The following is a 26,931-nucleotide window of genomic DNA, read 5'->3' as shown; positions in this document are numbered from 1 at the left end:
GCATATTATGATCAGGATCATTTCAGCTCCGTGCTAAATTTGTTGCCGCTGTGTTTTGTTTTGTTTTTCCGTGTCTGAGAACAGGACGAGAGATAAGGTGGGGGGGAAAGAATTCGGGTAATGTCATGCATGTCTTTCTGGCCTGTAGGTCTGAACCAGCCATGCGGCGATGCTTTTGATAGAGCAAATAACCTCAATGGCTGCCTTCATTCCTGTTCATTTCGCACTTCACTCTATTACTTGCATGAGCAATTACAGCAGTGTAGCTGCTTGGCGTTGGGTTGCCATTACTGCGTGTGTTCGTTTGGTTGTGTTACTCGGATTGTGGGGGTGTAAATATGTTTACACGTTCACATTGTGGGGAAAAGCAAGGAGATGATTCGATTTTTAAGGTGGAAGTATGATTTAAGGTTAGTTTGGGGTTAGATTTAACCTATGAAGATAAATTGAGTGTTTCTGTGCAATTGCAAACTCTGTGTTAACCATCCTGGTATCAAAATAAAGGTAACACTTGTGAGATCTCCTCATAGGTGTAAGGATCACAGCAGATGCTACTGTATCAAAGTAACTGAAGGTGGAACATAAAAATATATATAAGATTTTCTTCATATTAAAAATATGTAGCTGTAGACCAAAAGCTCAAGAAATCCATGAATCTGCATACGGACATTATCTGCTGAAATTACTTGCTTTGAAGGTCATTTTTGCAAAAATTAAAATCATACCAGCAGTCACCTCGAGGTGCTTTATATGCAAGGTAAAACTCTTCAAGAATAGACAGAAAATCCCAACAATTAGACGGCTCCCTATGAGCAAGCACTTGGCAAATGTGGGAAGGAAAAACACCCTTTTAAGAGGAAGAAACCTCCTGCAGCTATCGGTTGGGGGTGAAAGGGGTTTAGGAAAGTAGAAGTTATGGTTAGGCTCACTCTGAATTGATCTTCTTTTTGAAACCATATTCTCAAGCGTTCCTTTCCACACTGTCCCCTTTCTTCCCGATGAGTTCGATTAGCGCCTGTGATGTGACCTAATTGGAAAAAAAATCACATTGCCTGGCCCTTTAAGTGTGACAAAGCAAAGTGATCCGTATAATATCGCTTGCATGACACGGTGTTCAAAGATGGGAGGGGGCGGTGGTGAACAAGGGAGAGAAGTCCCATTTCTAAAACCAAGATTTGAAAAAAAGCTTAACAAAATTGTTCGCCCTGTTTCACTTTGTCCTTTTCTTCTAGTTCTCCTCTTTATCTCTAAGCTCTTTGCTGGCCAGCTGCTAGCCTGTGGCTCAGTAAAATTGGACAGGTGAAGCGGGACAGCGGGGCGTCACTGATACAGTTCGACAGAACTGCAGGCTATTCAGAGTTCGATATGCTCATTAAGTGAGAACACGGGTGAAATTGTATGCCCCCCACCCCCTCCACAACGCACCCCTTTAAAAAGTAGTCAAGTGGCTATACCGTTGCTATCTTTGTTTTGCTATGCAGCTGCAGTTATTAAGGTGAAATATGTGCTTTGTCTCGAAATGGGACCTCTCCGCACTACCTTACGTCTTTCACTTCACAGATCAAGCACGAGGCAGGAGCAGCTCGACTTGAGTTCAGCAGTGTGGAACACCTATTCAGTAACGTTCCTTTCAGGATGTGCTGAGGTTGAAATATGAGCAATATGAACCTGTCTTCTGCTTGAGAATAGATTCCTCCGCAGGCCTGTAAAGCTGCTTTCGCTGGAGACATGACTTACAATAAGAGATGGCGCAAGTGTCCTTGCGAGTTTCAGAAATCAATTACGCTGTGTTTTCCCCCATGGGTCGCAGTGTTGTATATATATATATGTGTCAGTGAGTGTATGTGCATGTGCGTGCTGAAATATGGCTGCTAAAACTTCTGCTGCGTCTGTGAAGAAGTTTACAGCAGAGGATAGAGAGCGAGAGAGGGGAGCTTCACTCAGTGTGAGAACAGAGAGCTGGTTACTGAGTTACTGGCTGGTCCGGATAAACAACGAGGCAGGCGTGTTGTCATGCACAAACACCAACAAATAAGCCCGCATACACACCAAGTGTTCCCTAAGATCACTGTGGGGTATTTGAGTTCAAATATCCAACATAAATGCACGTTCAGACAGGCTGCGTCTCCAGCTGGGTTAGTGACAGAATGAGTGCAGTAGTACAATACGATACAAAAAAGAAAAAAAAACAACCCCAAACCCCTCCGCAGTTTCTGCGTTACTGAAACCAATCTTTTCTATATCTCAAACAGTATTATCAGCTTTTCAAAGGAAACCTTTGTGGTGAAGCGATAACGGCTTTCAGATCTGGAGATATAAAATACTTTATATTTATATTTCGAAATATCATAAATACACACGTGCTTCGGAGACAGCTGCTGCTGGAGCTGTGGACGCCAGCGTAAGTCTTGTCGCTGTACATTGGCATCTTCTTTAGCCGACATAAATCCAAGATGGCCAACGCTTCAACAGCAACATAAGTGTTTGAAAGGCGAAAAAATAGATTCTGCGGGATGATTTACTTAGATGCAACAGAATTTTTAATGTTTTCATACATTTTAAAAGAGGCTTTGAAACAAACGTCAGTATGCACCGAGGACTTTCCATCAGCTGTCTAAATAAATCACTAAAGAAACGGGAACAGAACAACAAACTGATAGCACTTTAAACATGCCGCTGTAAATTAAATCTTAAAGACGTGGACATGGCTGACAGCCCCTTCCTCTCTCCTTAGTTCGTCAGGCAGGACTGATAGGTGGGGATCATGTATTTGATGTTTATATAGGCGTCCGGTCCTCCGTAGCGCTCAAAGATCTGGAGAGTCTCGTTGATCAGTTTGCCAATGTCCTCTTTCTCCAACTGGTCGTAGTCGATGCCATCTCCGAGATTTTCTAGGGGACGAGCAAAGACATAAACCAGACAGAATGAGGAGAAACAAAACAAAGATGGCGTATATTCTAGGAGCGCCCGGGTCATTTCAGACTGTGAGGCTGATGTCAGGGCTCACAAAGCACCACCTGTGGCCACAGCGCATTGCTTTGAGACTGCAGACCGAGTCGGCAAATGCCATCCTTCCATCTGACTTCAAACCCAGTGGACAGACTGAATTTAATTTACTCCTCTTATGCCGAGGCCAGTTGGGACCAAACGGCAAAAAGAGTTTTCAGCTGAAAGTTTAATGAGGCGGCCTGCGGAGGGGAGAGCGGCGGAGAGGACGCACGAGGTAGTGTGTGCTCTGCTGCTGCACAGAGCACGCGCCGGTGCACATGAGGCATGAGCAGTGATCTGGAGTCATGCTCCAAAGGTAGGAATGTGCTCGGTGTGTGTGTGTGTGTTTGTGCTGTTATCTTCTTTCACTGATGTGATTGTGTGATTTTGATTTGGAGTAAAATCTGAGACAGTAAAAATCCTCAAAAACACACAAAGGAGCTGATCCTCTGCATTTCAGTTAGGACCCCTGCAGTTTATAGTTGTGGATCACGGCTTTATTCTGGGATGTCGGACACAGTGGGTTGCAAAGAGGCTTGCAGGTAATGCTCAAAATGACATTAGCTGAACTGGGATTGTAACTGACCTGGAGTCTTTGGTTTACTGAATTTAAATAAATTCCACAGCTGTGGACGTACATCTGTATGTAATTAAAACTCGTTCACTGCACGATGAAAAAATCTACATCTCTTTGACCCAACTGGACTCCTTTAATGCTACGCTTTGGCTGCATGTTTGCATACTCCACTGTGATTAAAAATAAACTTGTGGCTAACTGAAAAGCAGTGAAACCTGCCCTCCACTATCACACACACACACACACACACACACACACACACACACACACACACACACACACACACACACACACACACACACACACAGTCACAGTGCAGTAAAACACATAAAATTACAACAGCCGAGCACACAGCGCAGGAAGAACTTGTTATCAGGAAAACATTCCTGAGGTGTCCAGGCTGCACTCCTCCTTCCTCCTTCCTCCTTCCTTTTCACCAGCAGGCACACTTAAATGCGCGCGCACACACACACACACACACACACACACACACACACACACACACACACACACACACACACACACACACACACACACACACACACACACACGTTGACTTTATCAGCACACAGCAAACTGCCAATCTCATGCCAGTGCACCGGAGGCTCAAAACACTTTTCAGAGGAATGACACACACACACACACACACACACACACACACACACACACACACACACACACACACACACACACACACACACACGTCCAAGTTTGTTGCCAATTTAAGGCCCTGCTCAACTAACATATCCTGAAGAAAGAGTGTAGATTTTATTTCTGGAGGCTATAAAATAAAACAAAGAAAAACAAACCGGTCATTTGACTTTAGAGAGATTTGAGAAGAGAAGAGAATCATCAGGATGTGATGTGAAAAATTAAAAGCAGCACTTAAAGGAGGACCCGGCAACCCCTTCTTTCACTCCTAATTAGACGTGGAGAGAGAAAGGGGACACTAAACCTCACGATAACCTCTTCCAAACACTCCATCCTTTATTCGTTCTCAGTCTTTTCTAATCACTCATCTTCCCTTACAACCCCACCAACCCTCACCACCCCTCCATCTTTCTCCTCTCCTTTCCACTCGTCCATGGCCTCCTCATTAAAACACAAAGACAGCCAGTCCCATAAAGTGGACTGTTAAGCAGTAACATGTCTATGATCTCAGTCTGCAGCTCTCGCTTTTTGATATGTGGGGGGTTGGTTTCCAGCTGTGCTTTGACCAACAGTTAGCCCAGATACACTTAAGATTTTTACAGCTTTGGCTTTATTTAGCAGCTATTTACTGTTTTCCTTTTAGAGATACAACAACTACAATAGTCGCATACGCTGAGGAATGCATCATTCGAGAAAAGCTCTTATTCACATCAAAACTCAGGCAGTGGTTCATTTTGGAGCGGCCCACAACACAGGCGTCCGCACCCTACTAGTTAGCAAAGTTTTAAATAGCATCTATAATGCAGCCAGTGAAAGAAAATCAGAGATGTGTGTAAGCTGGGCAGTGAGAGGTAATGAGTACAGTGACTCTTACAAACTTGCAGTCTGCTTCAGCTGCGTGTGTGTGTGTGTGTTTGCACAAAAGCATGTTGGTGTAGGTTACAAAGCCAAGTCTGTGGAGAGTTGCCCCCTGTTACTGTGGAAATGAGCAGCCAAAGCCAGCCCAGAGGGGGAGCTTGGCCTTCAGACAGAGAACACAGGGAGTCGGGGAAGAGGTGCAGCTTGGGAACCAGCGGAGCTCTGACCAGTTTCCTGGGGCCTGGAGTTGGGGCAGAGAGGTTGTGCAATCTGGGGCCTTTCAGCCCATCCAAACACATCTCGCCTGGTGAGCTGTTGGGAGGCCAGTAGCATCTAAAGGCAGAGAGCAGAAGAATTTTCAGCGATTCTCAATATTTAAAGAGCAGAAAGGGGAGAAGTGTGTTTAAGCAGGGATGGAGGAAAAGGAGTGAGGAAGGAGAGGAGGGGTGAGGGTGTTAAAAGCAGCCTCTGCAAATGTCCTTCAGCAAAATAACTTCTCTTTCTACTCTTGCTTTTTTTCCCCTTCTCTCCCCTCCCTGCTTTTTTTTCTTCTTCTTTCCTCTCTCCTTTTGGCAATATCCGCAACCCTGGGCAAAGAGCGAGACAGAGGGAGAGCGAGGGGAAAAAAATCTTTAAAAACAATCATAATAAAAAAAAACTCCCACCCCATGAACAGAAGAAAAAGGGCCCTAGCAGGAGCCGGCTCTATGTTCCTCTGAGGAAGACGAAAGGTCGATACAGAGGCAGACAGCGGAGGATTCTCGGTGCAGCGACATTTGCTACACAGAAGGTGGAGGAGGAGGAAACGCAAGGTGGCTTGGAGACGCCGCTTTGTTTCTGCCTTTTATGCTAAATCCCCGGGTTTAAAGGGGGCCTTTAGCACATAAAGCGAGGTGAGGAAGCTGGAAGGAAGAGGTGAAATTATCTATCTATCTATATATCTGTCGATGCCTCTCTGGCTCTGCTGTGATTTCTGCCAACCCACAGCAGACCAAATCTAAACTACACACAACAACAGCTGCAGCCTTCCTCCTCCTCCTCCACCTCCTCCTCCTCTCACACCCTGGTCTTTCTTCATCCCTCAATCCCCACGGTCCTAAACAACCTGTCTTCCCACATCAAGCTGAAGACGAGCTGTCACAGATGGAGGCAGCGCTCGCTGTTTCTCCGAATTACCTCCAAATGTACAGACAGCGGCCTTTCGAGGCATATTTACTGCTGGCAAACTGGGTCTAATGGGTTATAAGCAGACCTCCTTATTGCTTCATTTTTCCCTCTGAAGCTGTAACAGAGCTGCGCTCTTACCCAGCCCAAAGATTTCTGACTGAGGTTAGTGTGCATTATGTGTATGCTGTGAGGTTATAATCCCCTTCTCCCCTCTGCTGCCAGGGACTGAGTGACACACACAATGCAAAGGCTTTGGGAAGTTTAGCTCGAAATTCCAGTGCTGGCTCAACGTAGCATCATCCCACCTGCTTTGTTTCTAATCAACTTACGCCTGGTTATGGAGGTTCCTAATGAAAGCAGCTTAGAGAACAGACCCCCCAACACAATAGCCCTTTGATCATAGCAGCCAGATGCTGAAGAGACTCAATGAATGTGAGAGACTTGTTTTTCTTTCCTTCTTCTTCTTTTTTTTTTTTTTAAATTTCCTCTGAAGGGCTTTGGCCTTGCTGAAAAAGGGAAATGGAAGAATGCAGGTTATGAGTGTGATGGAGCAGCTTGAGTTCCAGGAATATTTTGAGCATTGCTGCACAGCTGACTGTGTTACAAGAGTGCACGTGTTGCATATCTTTCCTGCTCACAAACCCGATAGCACTCGAAGTCCATTTTTTCAGGCAGACTAAAGAGCGTTTTCATTCAGAAACAAAACCAAACAGAACAGAGTAAATTCCATGAAATTCAATTTTTTTAAAAACCATCAATGTTTGTAATTGTTCTTTCATAGTTATATAGTCGCAGTTTAATGTGACTGTTTACAGAATTTGAGCTTAAAAAGGGCTAGAGAAAGGGGTCGTGCATTTTCTTCGCCTTCTGGGTACAGTGTTTAACGCCTTCAGGTCTCAAAGGACAAGGAGTGAAGAGAGCACAGCGGCGGTCTGTGTGCAATGGAGGGTGTGTGGGTTGGAGGAAGGAGGTGATGGGAAGTGGATGGGACCATTGGAGGAGGTCTGTGCTTAACAGCAGGGCTCTAATTAAAAGTGCCTCACAGTTGGGTGCCAGGCAGGCCTCACATAAAGGGACTGTGGTGGAGAGTGTGAGACTTGATGTGTGTGTGTGTGTGAGAGAGAGTGAACGTATGCTAGTGTGTGTGTAACCACAGGTGTCTGTGAAGGAAAGGCAGAAAGACAGAGTGAAAAGGGGCTTGTATATGCTCTTATATGTGTAATTCTAAGTACTGTATGTAGTTTTATGAGTTTACTGCATGTGCGTGTAGATGACATAAGCATTTTTAAGTGATTACATGTGACAAGGACAGAAAGAGCTAGAGAGCAAGTAGGAAAAGGGTCCTTTCTTAAAAATATATACTTGCAAAATCTAAGAAAGGCTCACAGGATGTTCAAAAATACAACAAACACCACCTCACCCTCAAATACTGTTCTTCCCCTCTCACTGTGCCATTGTCCCCCCCACCACCACAATGGATTAGGCTAGGCTGATGGACAGCATAGCTGTGGCTCACATATACATCCACCTACACACACACACGCACGCACGCATACATATACATAAACATGCACGCACCTGGAGCTGGGCTCATTCCCTGGCTGTTGCTTTTCCATCACAACCTCTGTGTGTAATCAATAATAACATTTCAGCTTAACACAGCTAGCCCCAATGAGGGCTGCAGCTCCAGTGGCATTACATTAAACACATACACACACGCAAACACACACATGCACAGATATCCAGAGGAGAGACGTAAAACAATAGGCTTATGGTCAGCAGTAGTTTATTAAAGCCCCAGCTCCTGCACCGGCCCTCATCTGAGTGCTCGTGCTTACTGAAGTCTAACCTTTGCTGTAGGTCAGCGATCTCATTTTCCATGTGTTCACCCAGCCCAGCAGTGCTCAATCTATAGGCTAGGTGAAGCAGAGTACCACTTCAACCCTGTGAAAGTTGGACATCAGCAAAGCAGCAAAGCAGGCAGATGAGAAAACGTGTCAAGGTCAGGTTGCAGCCCGGAAAGTAACGCCGGAGGAGTGTGTAGACAAGGCCGAGACTAAGACGTAACCAGCCGAGGATGCTCCTGAGCTGCTCAGGTGCTAAAACTGTTAGATTCCTATTGATCTGGGTCCCACTGGCTTAGTAGACTACATCTGTGCGTGGATATACAGAAACTGAATTCCAATTCCACGCTTCCGCCAAAATCATGCCGTGTCTTCGGCTAATCCCAGGTTGTGCGAGGGATTGAAAGCCCGAGCGAGGCAAGGTGAGAGGCTCATCGCACTTCCACACATCACAAAACCCTCATTTTACTCATTTCTTTTTCAATTAGCCCACACGACCTAGCCATGACCGAGAGCAATATCAGTTTGCACCATTTAGTCATGCTTTTAATGCACAAAGAGGGCTCATCTTAGATGATGGATCAATGCTATTTGCCAAGCTGTTATCATGTCCATTATTGTTTCAATTACCACCACTCAGATAATGGTTATCCCAGGCTCATCGTATCCAATTTTAGCTTGATACATGCATCTCGAAATCAGCCCCAGCATGCTTATCACAGGTTTAAAGGAAAGAGCCATCCCATAATATGTGTGCAGGTACATTACACTGATGGGCAGTATATGTTTTAATTCTTTTTAGATCAAATTTCACATTGTTTTAGGCGCATAAGTGATCCCTGTTGGCTTGCTGAGGTTTTAATCTGGGCCAGAAAATATGCTTTTTACCACGAGTCTGGTTAGACAGTGGGTCATACATAACCCAGCACCGCCTACAGACAAATCCCACAGAGCAGCAGCAAAGCTACACTCTGAATTCAACTGTACTGAACTCTAAGAGGCTGCGGCGGCTCAGGCTTCAATAATACAGAGGTCGATCCTGAAAATTTGGCTTTCTCGTGGAAGAAGAATGCCAAACGTACCTGCCGTTCTTTTCAACATCTTCCACAGAGATTTTATAGTAAATGATTGTGGACCACGGACATGTTCACCCAGCTTCCGTCTCCAGTGAAAGGTTTCATAAACTGCAATAGGTTTTATAGAACAAAACAAAGCTTTTAACAGTATAGCCGACCACAAAGGACCTACCCTTTCCCACTCTGCCCGTCTGTGTCGCTCCCTGGCTGGGAGCTGAGTGTCAGTGCTGTCAGGTGTGAGTCAATGCCGTCAGATGTGATCTCATTACGCCAACTTACCTCAAGGTTAGCAGCGGGCTGCTGGCTAGGCACAAAATCGATCTGCACCAGGGACAGGCGTTAAAGGCCACCGCAGTGTGCAGTGCGAACACCCGGACACAAGCCAAACACGCACTGCGCTTTGAAATGCAAAGGCCACTTAAACAGGAGTAAGCACATAACATACGTACACAGAGAAACTGAATGTGTACTATAGAGTCTGAGCCCACAGGAATTTGGCGTAGCTTATATATAGATAAAAGAAAGACTTTATAATGGCTACTGTTAATAAATAATCAATTATTCATATCTAAAGTTTAGTTAATAATGATTTTATTATGAAAATAAAATAATAACAATGTTGCTAATTTTTATTAATGTTACATTTTATGATGCTTTTGCCATTAGATTAATGCAACAATGGTTGCAATGTCAAATTATTTTTTTTTAATTTGTGTGATACATATTAGCAGAATTAAAAAACAAATCTAAATCTCTGCAGCATCTTTACAATAGGTATATAAACAGTGTTTAAAAATGACGTACTAAATAAATAAAATAAAAAAGTATTTATTTGATTTAAAATTTTAATTTTAATGCAAAGAATATATATAGTTTATGGCTATTTTACATGGTTATCAGCCACCCCATAATGACTTTAAATATAGATGAATAATACTAACAATCTCTTTAAAAATAATTTCATTCTCAAATACTAAAATAATAGAAGCAATAATAAACTGGTAAGAAATCATTTTCAGAATAAAGAATAAATATTTTCAGAATAAAATAGCTGTTTCTAATCAGCTATGATACATTTATAAATATTTAATATTACACAAACTACTGAAAAACTGACATTAAAGAAATCATTAATAATTAGCAAAGATAAATAATATCAGTTTAATTGCCTGATAACAATTAAAAACAGACTACAATTGAATAAATTAAATAAAAAAATACAGAAGAATATGGATGGATTCACCCTTTTTAAGGAGTGGAGTGTTTGCCCACAATTTAAAAACATGTCCCCGCGCATTTACACATCTGTGGAGGTCACAACACCACGCATTCCTTACATCTCAGCATGCAGAGAAGTTAAATTAATCATGGTGCAAAAAATATACAAACAAAAGGGAATAGTTTAATTCCTATTCAGGGTGGCTGATGACTTTCAGAATACTGGAGGAATTAATATTAATAGCAAACAGCTTGGCTCGTGCACTTTTGCTCTGGTAGCAGGTGTCTATATGTGGGGGATACAAGCGCCTTGCTAGGGCTACCTGCCTTCCCTTCCTCTCATTTACACATCTTAATGGGTGCAGAGAGCATATGCTTTAGCCGATCATTTTTTTTAAAGATTTACTTTCTTTGAGAACTACTAAGCTATTGAATAAAACATACTGCACAGCTCGGGAACAGTGTGGCTACTCCTTTCCGTTAACACCTCCATGGTGAAAATCTGGATGCACAAGTATTACATTTAACCTCATATTATAGTCTATAAACACTGTGAATAAACAGATTAATACAATCCTATGTTTATGTCTCGTGGTTTATGTCTAAGGATAAGAGCCACATACACACACACAGACACAAAAGGGAAGGGAAGCTGAAAGAGTTTTCTAAGGTGCTGCTGCTTTTGATCAATTTAAACTGAATTTGTTCTGTAACAAACTGAATTCATCTCAACTTTAAAGGCATGAAAAGAACAGACTCGCCAGACCCACATCAAGGCCAACCATTAAACATCTATTTAACTATTTAACAGAAAAAAGAAGATGAGAGATATTTCAGTGGGAAAGGACAGTTCAGATGATGGAGCAAGCCCCTGGTTGTTACAAAACAATTCAAAGACGGGTCCCGGCACTCACTCACTTGGACACTAGAAGGGGGAATTATGTTAAAATGCTCTTCATAGACTACAGCTCTGCATTTAACACCATAATTCCCTCCACACTCACCACCAAGCTGGAGCATCTGGGACTCAGCTCATCTATGTGTCAGTGGATCTCCAACTTCCTAACTGGCAGACCACAGGCAGTAAGGATGGGCGGACATGTCTCAGCCTCCACCACTCTCAGCACTGGAGCCCCCCAGGGGTGTGTTCTGAGCCCCCTGCTGTACTCTTTGTACACATATGACTGTGTGGCCACTACCAGCTCCACCACCATAATCAAGTTTGCTGACGACACCGTCGTGGTGGGCCTGATCTCTGATAACAACGAGACGGCCTACCTGAAGGAGATTGGGAATCTGGAGAACTGGTGCCAGAGGAACAACCTCCTTCTAAACGTCAGTAAGACAAAGGAGCTGATAGTGGACTTCAGCACTAAGCAGGAGAGGAACTACCAGACCCCCGTCATCAACGAGTGCCCAGTGGAGAGAGTGGACAGCTTCAAATACCTCGGAGTTCACATCACGCAGGACCTGTCATGGTCCTGTCACATCAGGACCATGACCGTGAAAAAGGCCCGACAGCGTCTCTACCACCTCAGACGCTTGAGAGACTTCCAACTGCCCTCCAAGGTGCTCAGGAACTTTTAGTCGTGCACCACAGAGAGCATCCTGGCGGGAAACATCTTAACCTGGTTCGGGAACAGCACCATGCAGGACAGACGAGCTCTACAGAGGGTTGTGCGGTCAGCTGAGCGCACCATCCGCTCCGAGCTCCCTGACCTGCACTCAATCTACAGCAGGCGGTGCTGGACCAAGGCCAGGAAGATCGTGAAGGACCTCAGCCATCCCAACAACAGACTGTTCTCTCTGCTGAGGTCAGGAAAGCGATTCCGCTCCCTGAAGACCAACACAGAGAGACTGAGGAGGAGCTTCTTCCCGCAGGCGATACGGTCTCTCAATCACACCACCACACAGTACTGACCCACACATATGGTTCTTACACACACACACTGGACTTTCTGGACATTGTTTTTGCACACATTGTTTTTTTGCACAACACTGGTCACTATATTCTTCATTTCCGGTTAATACTTGTACAGCTGCTGTTATTGTGTATATATTTATTTATATTTAGATTTCTTCATACATTCTTATATAGTTCTATATTGTGTATTTTGTTGTACAGTTATTTTATTTTCAACTTTAATTTATATATTTTATCTTATTCCTTCCCAGTTAAATTTACCCTTCGTTCTAATTTGTGTTGTACAGTTATTTCATTTTTAACCTTAATTTATATTTTATTCCTTCTTAGTTAAATTTACCCTTTTTAATTTTTCATATTTATTTCCTATCTTATTCATAGCCTTTCCTTTTTTGTTTTCTTTAGGTCACGAGCAGTTGTCCAAGCATTTCACTACATATCGTACTGTGTATGACTGTGTACGTGACAAATAAAATTTGAATTTGAATTTGAATTTGAAAAATCAAAAAAATTGCTAAAACGGACTCGAATCAGAGGAATTGCGTCCTGTAAACGCAGCAGAAGTCCAGACGGCAGCCCGTGTGGGTTTCAGGCGGAAAAACTGACAAACAGAAAGCGATGGAAAGAGAGAGGAGGAGAGGAAGAGCGAGACGCAGAGGGAGGAGGTCGGGCGGTGCAGCAGATTCCAAGAGCATTTCCCTTTGTCCTCTTCGCTCGTCACAAGAGGAACATTTGAAGTGACGTGCAAATTTAAGTCAGTGACAAATCAAAGTCCTTCATTGATGTTACTCTGAAGTTTGCTGAGTATTCTCCCTGCACTTCACGTTTTTTGCAAGTCACTGAAGGAATGTGACTGCAGTCGAAACATTAAAAAAATAAGGTGGGTTTATTTCTGTATTTTCTCCTCACACCTAAAATAGCACCTGTACAGCCTTATGACTGTACAGACACACACATGGACACACACACACATACTTATGCCCATACACAGTGATGGGCTATGTGCCTGGCTAATAAAATCACTTTAGCCTTCATAACCACTTTAGCCTTGGAAGCTGCCATCAGTGGAAGGACAAACACACACACACACACACACATTCACGCACAGGAACGAACAGTGAGCGGTCCAGCCCTTCCATTAGCCTAATGAAGTGGCTCCCTGAGATGGATGACATGACATCACCTCCACCACCAATCACAATATCACCCCTAAAAAACCTTCCACTAAAAGCCCCACCCCTCCTCTGATACCGCACCCCCCCACACCGTTGCTTACAGCACCAAATGGACGGCGAGCTTTCCAGGACCCATTCGGCCCGCTCACAACACTTTTATTGGTCTGGTTATTTATCTCTTTAATGCAATTGGCTGGAGCAGAGGCCTCATGGATGGGGAGAGCTAGTAAATCACGGCGGGTTGAGGGCAGCGGTGTGATTAAAAGAACTTTGGCTCAACAATGACAATGGCACCAAGCGGACGGCACTGAGTCCACTTACATTCTAAGCAGAAAGAAGCGCAGGGGAGGGGAAGCTGTTCACTGATGACATTTACAAGAAAGGACAACGCACATAAATACAAAAGTGCATTATTGTTTTTTTCTCCATGCAGACAGAAAATCAAGTTTTTCAGCCAGTGAAAAATGAGGATGCTTTCTCCTAATCAGATAAATGGGAGCTGCATATATATCTGTTGTGTGATATTATAAGCAGTACTTTTGGATGTAGTCCTGTTATGAAGCTTTGAGTTGCCATCTTGGCAAACCGTATGCTGTCCAGTGAGCAGCCAATGAGCATATCCTGAATAAAGGTGTCAGTATACCTGCCGCATTGGTCCAATGGTCTCTATTTATGCTCACCATTAAAGCGCAGTAAGCCACTGCAGCATTCTCCTGGACAACAGGTGTCACAAGTCACACAATACCGCCACACCTGTTGTCCAGGAAGAGAAGAAGTTAAAACCCAAAACAAAGACATTTCTGAGAGTTTGTTTCAAAGTTTTTTCCACAAAGTCTCGTGTTTCCAAACTGAAATATTAAAATCATGGCAAAAATCTAGTGTACATCTACACTTGTGTCTTCAACTCAGCTGAGACCGGGAGTGAGCGGTAAGCACAAAAGATATCAAATCCTCCTGACTCAGAATGAATAATTTACAAAATGGACTTCATTATCTATTCGATATGACCCGACACTAGGGAGTGAGTCCATGAAGTCATGAAGAAGGTGCTCGCTGAGGTCTCAGTGTGAGGAAGCTGTTTTCCCATATACGTCTATACAACCGAAAAAGCAAGCCAAAGGCTTTTGGCAAAAACAGGAGTCGCCCCCTTCTGGTTACTGAGATAAATGCGTATTTCTTGCATTTCTATGACTCTCCGCTTCAGACCTGGAGGTTAGCTCCATATTTCAAAATATCGATGTTCAATATCAAATGTTTCCTTGCCATTTTGGAATGGGATGAAATCTTTAGTAGCTCTTAAGATGCTCTGCGTTAGTTGGTTAGAAAAGAACAAAACAAAAAACAGATGCTATCAGTGTCACGGTTCAAATGTCATTTACTTGCAGAAACTTACATGCCTCTCCACTCATTTAGAGTTTTATTGCAGATGGCAAACTATCTACCAAAACTACAGACAGGGAACACTTCCTGGTTAAAGTCACACAATCTAGTCCCCTTTCGCTCCCTTTCCTCCGTCCACTTCCCAGAAGGACAAAGGAAAGCGTTTATTGGTGGAAAGCTGCAGGTACAGGCATCCATAAACAGTCAGTGTTTTATAGGGAGTGGTAAGGCCTGGGGTTCTGTCACGGTTTATGACTCCCCAAACTCTTTAAAGCAGGAGAGTTTAAGTGTGGTATTTACATAAAACAAGCCAAGGTGTCTGTGTGAAGCAGACCTCACTGCAGCATGGGACATGCTTAGCATTTCTTACAGATCGATAATCTGAGCGTGACAATCACAAGTAAGAATATTACTCTATATTTATATTTTTCCTCTATTTGTGGATCTAAACTAAAATTTGTCTTGTTTAAAGAGTATGTTTTACACCTGAGCAGCTGTGTGTAATAAAGTGTCGCAACATTTTATACCTTTGTAGCACCAGCACATTCAGTACACAGTCAAACTTATTTCCAGCATTAATACGGCCTCATCACCTTTTTTCCAATGGCATCTTTGCCTCCTGTCAGCTTTCCCCTTTTTGCTCCAGCTTTATTTATTTACTTATTTATTATCACACTCCACATGGGAGGGAAAATAGGAGATGACTGATTAAAACACAGTAAACTCTATATAGCTATCCAACGGGCCTGCACAGGTATCTGTGTGTGCGTATGTTTACTTATTATTAGTGGATGTCCCCTACCTAGTGAGGAAGGTGCATCCCAAACCGAAGCAGAAGGGGAGAGTATAGGAGGCATAGGAGGATGCACATAGGGTGGCGGGATGAGGGGGTGTAGAGATGTGCTGGGACAGCAGTACCACCCTGATGTGAGTCATAGGACACACTGTCAGCAACCATCCAGCATCACACACTGAGTCATTACGCTACAGGAGAGAAGGCAACAACAGTAGCCATGATCAAGGAGAATGGAAAAAGGCCCATCAGTGATAGATGGAAAGAGAGGAAATAGTCAGCATCAGCAGTAATGGTGGCGGCCTGTCTGTCATCGTCAGTGATTATGATGACGATGATGGTGCGAACACTTTCAAATGTTTACAAGTGCAACGACAACATGGTAAATTATTGATGCTCTGAACTCCATTTCTTCTCCATTTTAGGTGATCAGATTAGGCTTTATCTCATTTAGACATATTTAATTTTTTTATTTGGCGACTGCCTTTCCAAGAAGCAAATGTTTTTGTTTTTTTTAAAAAAACACCTTCAGGGTAAAGGAGGTGGATATGGGCTTTCACAGAGCACACTCTCACTTTTGATTTCTTACTGCCACTCAACTTTTTTTCTTTTAATCCAAGCCAGATTTTTTCCGTGACCCTAAAGAAATCATAATCAAGCCTTAATCACAGCAAGATGAGAAACCGGCAATGATTGCATTTTCCCCATCTGTGATTTGCAATGTCCTTTTTAGTCCTTCCAATAAGGTCATAAAAAACTTTCTTAAGGACTTAAAAAAGTGATGAGGACAATAAACAATTAACTGGGATATTCAATTAAAGGGAAAAAAAAGTCAAGCAATCTGCCTTTTGCTTTTTTTAAACAACAGTGGAAAAAATGAATCTTTGCTACATGTATTACGTACTATATTTATAGTTGGAGGGACTATAAATGCAAGTTCAGAAGAGCCAGATGTAGGATATTCTTACTAGCATGCAAGCAAAACTTGGATACATTACAACCAAATTTGGGTTAAAATGAAGCTAAGCTGATACACTTGTGTGAAAAAGAAGTCTTATGAAATACTAAGTATGCCGCATGATTCAATAGCATGTAGCATGTTATGTAATTGTTATCACTGGTTTCTGAATATCACCATTTTGGAAGGGTTTCCCTCTCGTCTTTGCAACGTTGTTTCAGTTCATTGAGGTCTACAGATATTTGCAGAGCGCTCTTAAGGTCCTGCCACAACATATCAATCAGGTTGAAGTCTGGACTTTGACTGGGCCATTGCAACACCTTAATTCTTTTCTTTTTCAGCCATTCTGTTGTAGATTTGCTTTCGTGCTTGGGATCATCGTCCTGTTGTGTGACCCAGTTTAGGCCAAGTTTTAGCTGTTGGACAGATGCTGTTTGACTCTAGAATACTTTGATATACAGAGAAGTTAATGTTCAACACAATGACTACACGGTGTCAAGGTCCTGTACCTGCAAAACAACCTGTAGTCTACTGCGATTCATAGTTGGTTTGAGGTGTTTGTGCTCATAAACATATCCATTTTGGTCTTGTATGTCCAAAGGCGATTGTCCCAGAAGTCTTGTGGTTTGTTCAGTTATAATTTTTCAAACAGTCTGAGATGAAGCTCTAACATTTTTTGCAGTTTCTCTGAACATTGCACAGTCTGACCTTGAGGCAATAGGACATGAACTCCTGGGAGGATTGTTCTTTTGAATGCTCCAGAACTGAACAAACTTCCAAAACGTTGCCTTTTATAGAGGTGCTCACACTCCCTGATCATCCTTTAACCAAACACATTTAATTAGCATGATCTCACTGCTACACACCCTCATAATTCTTATGAAAACAGCAATGGTGTACTTAGCTTTTCTGTAGAAAGCTTTTGCTTTTCCATGACGATGCCTAAAATTACAATATTCTACATTTTTCTCCATAAACGCAGACTTGCAAAATGACAAAAGAAAGAAGGAAAAACTCGTTTTATGTTTTTGATAGATAAACAGTATAGCAGTAATAATATATTGATGTCATGTTGTGATACACCCTGATAGCTCAATAATTATAACTGCTTAATAATCCCACCACCTGGTGCGTTTACAGAGGAGACAAATTCATAACATATGGCATAACTATCTCCAGTGAGAACCACAAATGAAATGTCACAATGCAACGGATTTTCCGGACTTGTTTAATTATGCAGTCTCCTTACACCTCGTTCTCGTTGACAATATTTAACACGCAGCTGCGCTAAACTGTACAACGTAAAATGCATTTTCTTTTGACATCTTGTTGGGTTTTTTCCCCCCTGAACTTCAGAATAAGACGCACTATTTGAAATATGTTGGCATCTATCGCCGATCTGCAAAGGTTATAGAGTGCTGCATGCGTATGAATATTAGCGTATATGTGATAGCGCTTTAGATGTGATTAGGGCTTTGAGATTTGAATTATCTCCCCGTTATGTACTCCTGCAACAGACACCTTCATGTCACATTCATACATCACCATGCAAATAGCACAATAAACATCCCCCCGATAAGCACTGTATTTGTCTAGGGATATGTTGACAGCTGACAGGCTTTATTCATAAGGTGCCTGTGAGGCTTGTGAGCTTTTCTCTTTCCAAGCGGACGTTTGTATCCATGTAGTACCCAGGCTAAGCACTGTCCTCTGGCCAAGTGGAAAGCAGGACCATTAGGTCGGCATAGAAGGGACCATTTATTTGGCTCTTTTTCTGGCTGTGGCTGTATTATCTGCCATGATGCTATTTGTCTGAGACCAGCCAAGCCGCCAATGCGTCAGGAGTTGGGGGGGTGGGGGGGTGGGGGGGGGGGGGGTGTAGATGAATGATGGCTCCAAGACTCAGCCAGTTTTGCTTCGCTGACAAACTGGGGCAAGAGCTGGAGGGCTGAGGCGATGAGAACGATGACAAAGAGCAAGGATGGAGGCAGGCGCAAGGGACACTCTGGGGTGGCCGGTTCACCAGAGGACACAGTTTAACAGCACCTGTATGCAATGATTGATCAAAAGAGGAGGAGAGAGGGCAATGGTGTTTGAGATACTGCATGATATAGGATGAAATTATGTGACAGACATACAGAAGAATACAGAGTTCGAGAGGTGTAGGTGTGGAGGAGGAACGTAAAGACGGAGAGGGAATAAAACAAACAAAAGAAAAACTACAAAAAAAAACCCCCCACACACAAAGAGCAAGGGCCCCAGATGAAGTCATAGCAAGAGAGTGGGAGACAAATAAAGAGAAAAGGTCGCTGGTGCAGGAATGTGTGAGCAAAAGAGACAGAGAGAATATATATTTGTCCCCTGATGGGAGTGTGTTAGGAGTCCATCTGGGGAGAAATGAGATCAGTAGCTGACTTAGTGGTAGAGGAAGACTTTGCTGCCCTGGAGCTTACACACAGACTCAACACCTTCTCCCATTCTCTCTGCTTGGCTCTCTGGTCTCACACAACCTGCAGCGCATTTAATCTGCTGGACCATTTTGTGCATGTGCTCAGGCTTCTGTGTGTGTGTGTGTGCCCACGGACACCTGTGCAGTCTTATTACCCAGTCCTACTCCACCTCTCCATCAAATGACTAGGGCAGTCTGGCCCCCGCCCCACTCTCTCCTCGCTATCTTTTTCACTCCATCCCAGCTGAGACCACAGAGGAATCTCCTCATAGAATCACCCACTAAATCATCTATCCACCAAAGAGACACCTTGGCAAACACTCTTACTGCCAGCTTTCATTTTCAATCCAAACACACACAGGATAGACAGTGGGTGGGTTTGAATTTGGGGGGAAGATACGTGGAAGAGCTACTTTCATGTTTCACTTTATATATGGACCCCAAATGTATCAATTACAGGAAGTTATCAGTAACTGCTGTTAGCAATCAGGCTCTTTGGTGGCTCAGAATGAGCCTTTGGGGGTTTACTACATGTGCATCATGTGAGTAAATCTCAGGGTAATTTGGGGTTTTATTGATTTTTTTTGTAACTGTTCTATACACAGGCTCAAATATAAACTCACACTCCTATATGTACCTTAGCAAGTTGCCCCTTCAAATTAATGTCAGGCTTGAGCTTTGGTAGTTCCTTGATTTCTCCTGAACATCCTAACCAAAATTTCCTCTCCTTGTGTACAATTATTTGAACTCATGATCTTGGAATGTATAGTTCTCCTCCTTAGATTTTCACTGAGTTCCTTGAACTTTCCCTTTGTTCCGAGTATTGGTCAATCCAATGAGTGCTGTCAAAAAATATATTTTATGTTGCAAAGTGAAACTAACACTTGTAGTCAAGCATAACCACTAGGATAAGTTAATAGGCCATGGCTAAGATTTAGGTGAGTGTATATATATTTTTGAACCTGTGTGGATTAGTGGTTTGTCATCAAAGATGAATGTTGTACAATTATTCCAGCCTGGAAAAAGCCCCAAATTACCATGACATTCACTCCCATGATGAGTGTATTTATGTACTTCTGACCATAAATGTATCATAGTGATGAATGTGTGTGGTTCAGGTTTGGGGAAGACTGTTTTCGTATTTCTCTGTGTTTGGTTGCAGGTGGTTTGATCCCGCCTGGTTTCCGCCCTCGGGTAGAGCAGGTTTGCTGTCACACACCTGCAAGCAATCTGCTCAGTGAAGGCTGTTTGTTTAAAGCTGCCTGTGACGGGCTCTGCACCAGACTGTCCTCATCACTGTGGTAGTAAATTAGATTTCTGAGTTGGTTCCTGTGCTTATTCAGCAATGTTTAGTAACTCCTGTCTCCTGTGTTTCCTCCAGTGCCCAGTCACCTGATCAACCCTCTTAAGAAACTTGCCCTCTGGATCACAAATAAAATTTCTACAATCCCCCCCCCCCCCCCCCCCCCCCCCCCTTTTTTTTTTTTAACCATACAGCTCCTGTATGCTGACCCACTCTGAACTTTGCCTCTCCTTTTTCACAGGCCCTCCCTGTGTGCCAGTGTTGTGTTTAGGGACAACTCGGGTTTTCTCTACATATGTTTCACAGTTGTTTTAGCTTCATCAGCAGCCTCTGTTAGCTATGAAAATGAATGTGTTTGTGTATGTGGAACCTGTTTTAACCAAGTGACAGTCTTCAGGGCTGCATATTGAAGCGCCTAAGACATTTGCTCTCTTGGCCACTTGAGGCTGACTCCACAGGCAAGTCGATCCCCACAAACCCCCCAGCTTCAACCATGAAACAAACTTCTTGGTACAAGAAAGGGTTTGATCTACAGGCAATTTCACCTGCTAGGTTCCGTTATGCTAGTCACATAACTGGACCTCTGGACTGTGTTTGTGGTGGTAATGCCTTCTGGAACACATTCAATGGAGTTACCTGAATCATAGTACGACTTTCTCTGTTGATGGTTATGAATGGGATTTGCTAAAGCTTCTCTCTCTCGTTCAAACTTAATCTTGCTTGCTGAAAAAAACAAAAAACAAAAACAAAAAATAAAAAACAGGCAGCATAGGATTAGCAAAAATGCTTATGCTGAGTCACAGTAGCAATGTAGTCTACACTATATTAACTTGATGTGGTCTGGTGCAAACAGGTGACACATGTACTGTGTGAGTCCACTGTGCAAAGGATCCTTTTTATACAGCATAATCACAGGGTGCACTCAAATCCACTGACGAATATCAACATCCCAGATGACACAGCACGGATCTTTTTCTACCCAGGAAGCCAAAGGAAGACAGAAAAAGGCTTATGTATAGTTCTGGTGACGCTGAGATGAAGTGTGCCAGAGGGGAACCAGATGAGGTAGGAGAGGAAGGGAAGCCATCGGGGAGGCAGATTAGAGAGCCTGGAGGCTGCTGAAGAGGGGAAAAAAGGAAAGAAAAGCTAGAAAAGGGATGAAACACAGAAGGAGCTCTGTGGAGGAGTTAGCTAGTGGTTAACAGTACCTGACAGAGATAACACTGCCGGTAGGCTTACCTGATTACAGCAGTGTGCTGGAGGACAATAAAAAGACGTATGCACATGGCGCGTCATGCACATACACAAACACTGCAAACACACACACAGACACACACACACACAGAGCCAAAGGGCTCAACAGGAAGCAGTAGCTGCAAAATTCTGGATAGATTCGTACATCAGAGTGGACTGTTTATATCTTCAAGTACTTCTGTATTGCATAAGGTGTGCGAGTGCATTGCATTCAAGAGGAAGAAATACATCAGATGTATTAGCGAGTTCGCCAAAGCTATTCCTCCCCCTCACTCTTCTCTGGTTGCAGAGCAATCAAGCAGAGGCTCATATAATACAGTCTCTCCGCGCTCAAACTTTCCTCTTGATCTATGTTTCATGGTGTACGAGACCGAGCCGGAGCGCACAGCACTGCAGCAGTCGTATAAAGTCACAAAATTATCCTGGCCTTACAGGACGAGGAAGCGAGAGGAGTTAATTAATCACTAGTGCCTCATTTTCTCTTTATAACGCTCTCATTTACTCTGTGGCTCATTTCTGTGTGTCACTCTTCGCTCACTGTCTTCTCCCACTGCTGATCTGTGTAAGGTGTTTGATGAGGGTAGCAGTGGCTAAAGAAATAACTGATAGTTTTATTTTATTTTTTTGGTTAGCTCTAATGCCAGCTTTACTCTTTATTAATGGACGGACCCAACTTTATGCAAGCAGCATAAAGCTGAACGATTAGCTAATTAGCTGCGTGTGATATTTCGTGTCAAAGAAGTCGGTTTTCTCTCTACGCAGGCGGTTCTTTTAAGTAGAGATGAAATTAGTTTATCAACAGGAAATTAATCAGCAACTATTTTGATAACTGATTAGCCTTTTTTTTCTGTTTCCAAAAAAAAGACACATTTTCTGATCCCGGCTTTTTTTTTTTTAATTAATTATCTAGAGGTCTTAGAGGCTGTTTGGCAGACAAAAACAACAATTTCAGGACACTGCCTTTTTACACTGAACTGAAAAGTTGATTGCTTAATTAAGAAAATGATCAATTATGGAAGTAATTACTAAATTCCTGGTCTACTTACAGCTGTTGCAGCTTTTTAAAAGCTTCGCCTAGAACTGAAGACGACGGGAAAATAATCCCTTGTAAATTTGATCATAATTGGGATTTTCTTTCTTTTCTTTTTTTTTAATTATGCTACATGTTCAGAGAAACTCATTTGACTTCCTGGCTCAAGAGAGAGGGACAGAGTTGAGTCGATTAGTCATTTTTGGTGATCATTTATATTAATAACAAGCAGGAGTGTGTCTGCAGCTCTGCCTCAGCTCATGTTCCTGTGATGAATGGTTTATTAGTTGGTGTCCGATCTTTCTTGAATATTCATTATTAGTGTACACATATAGATTTTTATGCAGCCGCGGGTACATTGATTCCTTTTAATCACCAGGAGTGTTATAAAATAATTAAACACTGAGAAAAGTTAACACATTCATGTGCAGTTGCACAAATCAAGGTGATATGTTGTTAACAAACTGCAACCAAAGTGAACAAAGTCAAAACCTCCCTGTATGAACTTCCTTCAAACTGCAATCTGAAGTTACTACATGACCCACGGGCCTCCTTCTGCGGTATCCTGCAGAGCCGCAGCTGGACATGGGCGTGAGATAGAAAGAGCCAGATGCACGGCGAGAAAAACACAGGAGTGGGAGGTGGAGAAAAGCCAGTCAAAAGTTATGAAACGTGCCCCTTGAATAATCAACGCCCAAATCAATTTGTTCAACGTCCAAGGGAAGCGGATGGACTACAGAGGAATGCGTGGAGTGGGCGGTCGCTCGGTGCATCCAAGTCCATATCTCAGACAAACACACAACAGCCAGAGAGACTGCCTGAGTGTAGAGAGAGATGGCCAGGGGGGATGGGACCGAGCTGAGACACACACTCTCTCTCTCTCTCTCTCTCTCTCTCTCTCTCTCTCTCTCTCTCTCTCTCTCTCTCTCTCTCTCTCTCTCTCTCTCTCTCTCTCTCTCTCTCTCTCTCTCTCTCTCTCTCTTCTTCTTCTTCCTCTCATTCTTTCTCCAGTTTTTGATAGATACTGCAATGCACATAAATTTCCATATTTCTTGGATTAGCGAGCACTTCTATGTTCATACATTTTTAACAATACTTGCTATTTGGCCAAAAGTATGTGGACACTGACGCTGGAACATTTCACTCATTAAGTTTAAGACCGATACAACTTGGATATCTCTATCCATTCATTTTCTTCTCCTTATTCAAGTAGAGAGGAGAACAGCCGAAGTAAGGGCGTCCAGACCTCGGTCTCTCCAGCCACCTCTTCCAGCTAATCCTGAAGTGTTCCCGGGCCAGCTGAGAGATGTAATCTCTCCAACATGTCCTGGGTCTCAGTTAAATATAATACCATGTTCCCCGTGCCTTCACTGCTGGTCGGCAGTTTTGTTTCCCTCACCTCTGTCTGTGTGTCTGCCTGGGCGCGGCAAGTTGCAGTGCACATATATCCCTGGTCCTTCCATTCACTCTTGCCAGACTATTCTGCTGCTAGGGTGTAACGCTTAGGCTAATTCCTAGAGTTTTACTTGTTTGTTAAGTTTGAATTATCCTTGGCTCTTTCTCCTTGTACTCTAGATCCTTCTTTTGTGCCAGCCGTCACATCACAGGCCCAGTCTGCCAGACTAACGCCAAAGAACGTCACTTGCCAGTCCACCCCACCCTGCCTCTGCTTTGGCGGCTAAAGACCTAAACATCATTTTCACAAATAGAAATCAAAAATTCCTGCAACAACAGCACAAAAATATATGCATTTCTTTAATTTATCGCCTTACCCTCCCACTGTTACATTTTTACTCAAAATGTCCTAACAGGGAAGCTTCATTGGACCGAACTGAAGTATGAGTACGACTTGTGGAGTTGCAGTGCAGTACAAGAGTAGAAAAGGCCCGCAGGCAGCAACTGGCCCACTGTGCCCCGCTCAATAAAGGCAGTCGTTTTATGACCCCGCCTCTTGGCATTTTGATTTTAATACTCTTCCTCTTTTCCTTGTGTCTTTCTCACTTCCCCTTTCACTGTTTCTTTTGTCGCCAAAAGATCTGTATTTTCCTTCACTTCTATTTGAATTCCTGCCTCGTCTCCAAGAACGGCGTGTCTGTCTACTGTCTCTGCCTCCTCGCTCCTGAACACTGGCAGAGAGGCGGCCTAAAGTGGCGGTGGGAGGGGGTGGGACAAATGCTGGCCTAACCAGATTAGCAAGTATCCTATTTCTTACACTGACAAATTAATTTCCGTACAAATTAAATGAAGGGACTCTCCCTTGATAATTCCCTTGGAAATTGAAGATGGTTTGGAAGAATGTAATAAAACAGCATCTTCTACAAGACACACACACAAAAAAATCTAATTACTAGCAGAGAAAAATAAAGGTAGGCTAATAAATTAGGGGAAATATAAAGGCAAGAAGCCAGAATACAATATGGTCTCTGAAACCAAGTAATGTGAAACAGAGCGGTTACTAGTCAGGTGGAGTTAGGCTGAGCAGAAATCCAGAAAAGGGTGAGAAAAGAGAAAAACAAAGAAACAAAAACCAGCCATGTCTATTACAGGATCTGCTATATTCCTGCAGGCAATGGCAAGGCAAAGGTAAAAGACAATAATGAAAGTGAGAGGGAGAGGGTGGGTGGGATAACAGAGGATGGGGAAGGAGAGGAGAAAATAAACAGCTCCCAGACAGAGACAAAAAAGAGAAGGATGGATAAAGAAGAGTGTGAGTGGCAGGCGACGGCACAAGGCTGTCTGGGCTCCGGCTGTTCAGATCCACTGACATTTACAGAGTGGCCGATCGCTCCTTGCCATCCTACCCTTGAAAAGTTCAAACGCACACTGATCCACAGAGGAAATGCTACGCCATGTGGATTAACACACTCTCTCACATCTCTCTGCAGGCCTCCCCTCCGTCTTTGTGTGCTGCTGCTGTCAGTCTGTCTGTTTGCGCATCTGTCTGGTTTCACGTCTGTCTCTTACCCGTTTCTGCATTTTCGACAGCACAGGACCAATTCCCCCTCTGATTCAAAAACGTAGCAAAACTTTCCGTATGTGTGACGATGTGCTGCAAGCTTGTATGTGTGTCTATATTCTCTCTAATGCAACCTTTAACCAGCTTTTAGCACATTTCTTCGAAATAATCTCTGTCAGTAAATGCATCACGCTGAATGAACACGGGGGCATGTGTGTGCTGGTGTAAACAGGTAGCTATGGGTTGGATGTCTGCAGAAAACACTACAGAAGCAAAACAGCAATGGTATTTTTTTTTTTGCTTGGACTGACAATGGAACTGTCACTGAAAGTAACACACAAGTGACATGGTGGAGAAAATAGATTAGGAGTCTTTGCAAAACAAATTTGGTGACATACCAAAGCTGTACCGGGAGTATTATCCATTTCCAGGACAATGGGAAAGGAGCTCCCACATAAGAAGGATTAATTTACAAAGGGTTTCTGAGCCTAGCTTTAATGTTTTGGCTCAGTTTCAATGTCAGGAATTTGGGAAGAGATAACAAAAGTCCCTTTTTTCCATAGAGTGTACATAAAAGATGGACTGGAGATGAGAAATATGTAGGGTGCAAGATAAAGTTTTATCAATTTCCAGGTGAGCAACAGAAGTGACTACCAATGACACTGAAGAATACATTGATTGACATATGACCTAGCAGTAATTGCATAATAAGGTTCCTTAAGCAACCGGAGCCTGGAAAGTCCATAAGCAATCAGCTGTCAGCTGCAAAGCAATGTGGGACGAGTGGGCCGCTTCCAGTGTGGATGCAGCTTAAGATAGCAACAGCCAAAATCCTCAGATCGACGCTTCACAGGACCCGGCTAACAGATGGTTGACCTTGTGGTCGCTATGTCCTTCTTTTATAAACAGTCTATTGTTTCTGACAGTCCACACTAAAACAACTAATTCAACATCAAATAAAATTATAAGAAAAGAAAGTTAAACTAACAGAGAGACTATTACTTTGTCTTTGACACATTTCACTGTGTGAGATAAATGGGCCTTATGTATGGGCATTGCTGCTCTGCGGCTCATTGGGCCTGTAAGCAGGGGAGCAAGTCCCTAAAGTCCTCAGAAAAGTCATTGCATTACAAGTGTTGCATTGCAACACAGGCACTAAGCTGGCAACAATAACGTGTACTGAAGCGTGAGGTCAGTGAGAAGGATGCTAAGGGAATCCCCTAAATTTAAAATCCTACCCCCCAAAAAAACATAAATACAAAGGTATAAACATAATAAAATGTAAAATATTAAAGATGAAAACATTAGTTCAGAAGTACAGTGTGCATGA

General features: G+C 43.0%; 1 protein-coding gene across 3 annotated transcripts in view; it reads right to left on the bottom strand.

Annotated features, from left to right (window-relative positions):
- Positions 1-2,517: 2,517 nt before the first annotated feature.
- The window catches only part of pacrg (PARK2 co-regulated), a 148,030-nt gene continuing 123,616 nt past the window's right edge, over positions 2,518-26,931 (bottom strand). The window contains exons 5-7 of one of the 3 annotated variants that reach the window (XR_001167756.2): positions 20,998-21,084; positions 5,302-5,407; positions 2,808-2,891 (exon numbers count right to left, since the gene is read on the bottom strand). Coding sequence is in view for 2 of the 3 variants with exons in the window: in XM_004540402.3 (XP_004540459.1) it covers positions 2,731-2,891; positions 20,998-21,084 (248 nt within the window). In the remaining variant the exon portion in view is untranslated. Of the gene's footprint in view, positions 2,892-5,301; positions 5,408-20,997; positions 21,085-26,931 lie in introns of all 3 variants that reach the window. The other 2 variants (XM_004540402.3, XM_004540405.3) reach the window with 2 other exon arrangements.

This window comes from Maylandia zebra, linkage group LG19 (assembly GCF_041146795.1).
Source record: "Maylandia zebra isolate NMK-2024a linkage group LG19, Mzebra_GT3a, whole genome shotgun sequence".
NCBI lineage: Eukaryota > Metazoa > Chordata > Actinopteri > Cichliformes > Cichlidae > Maylandia > Maylandia zebra.
Note: the sequence above shows the minus strand (reverse complement) of the source record. Positions and strands in the feature narration are given on the sequence as shown.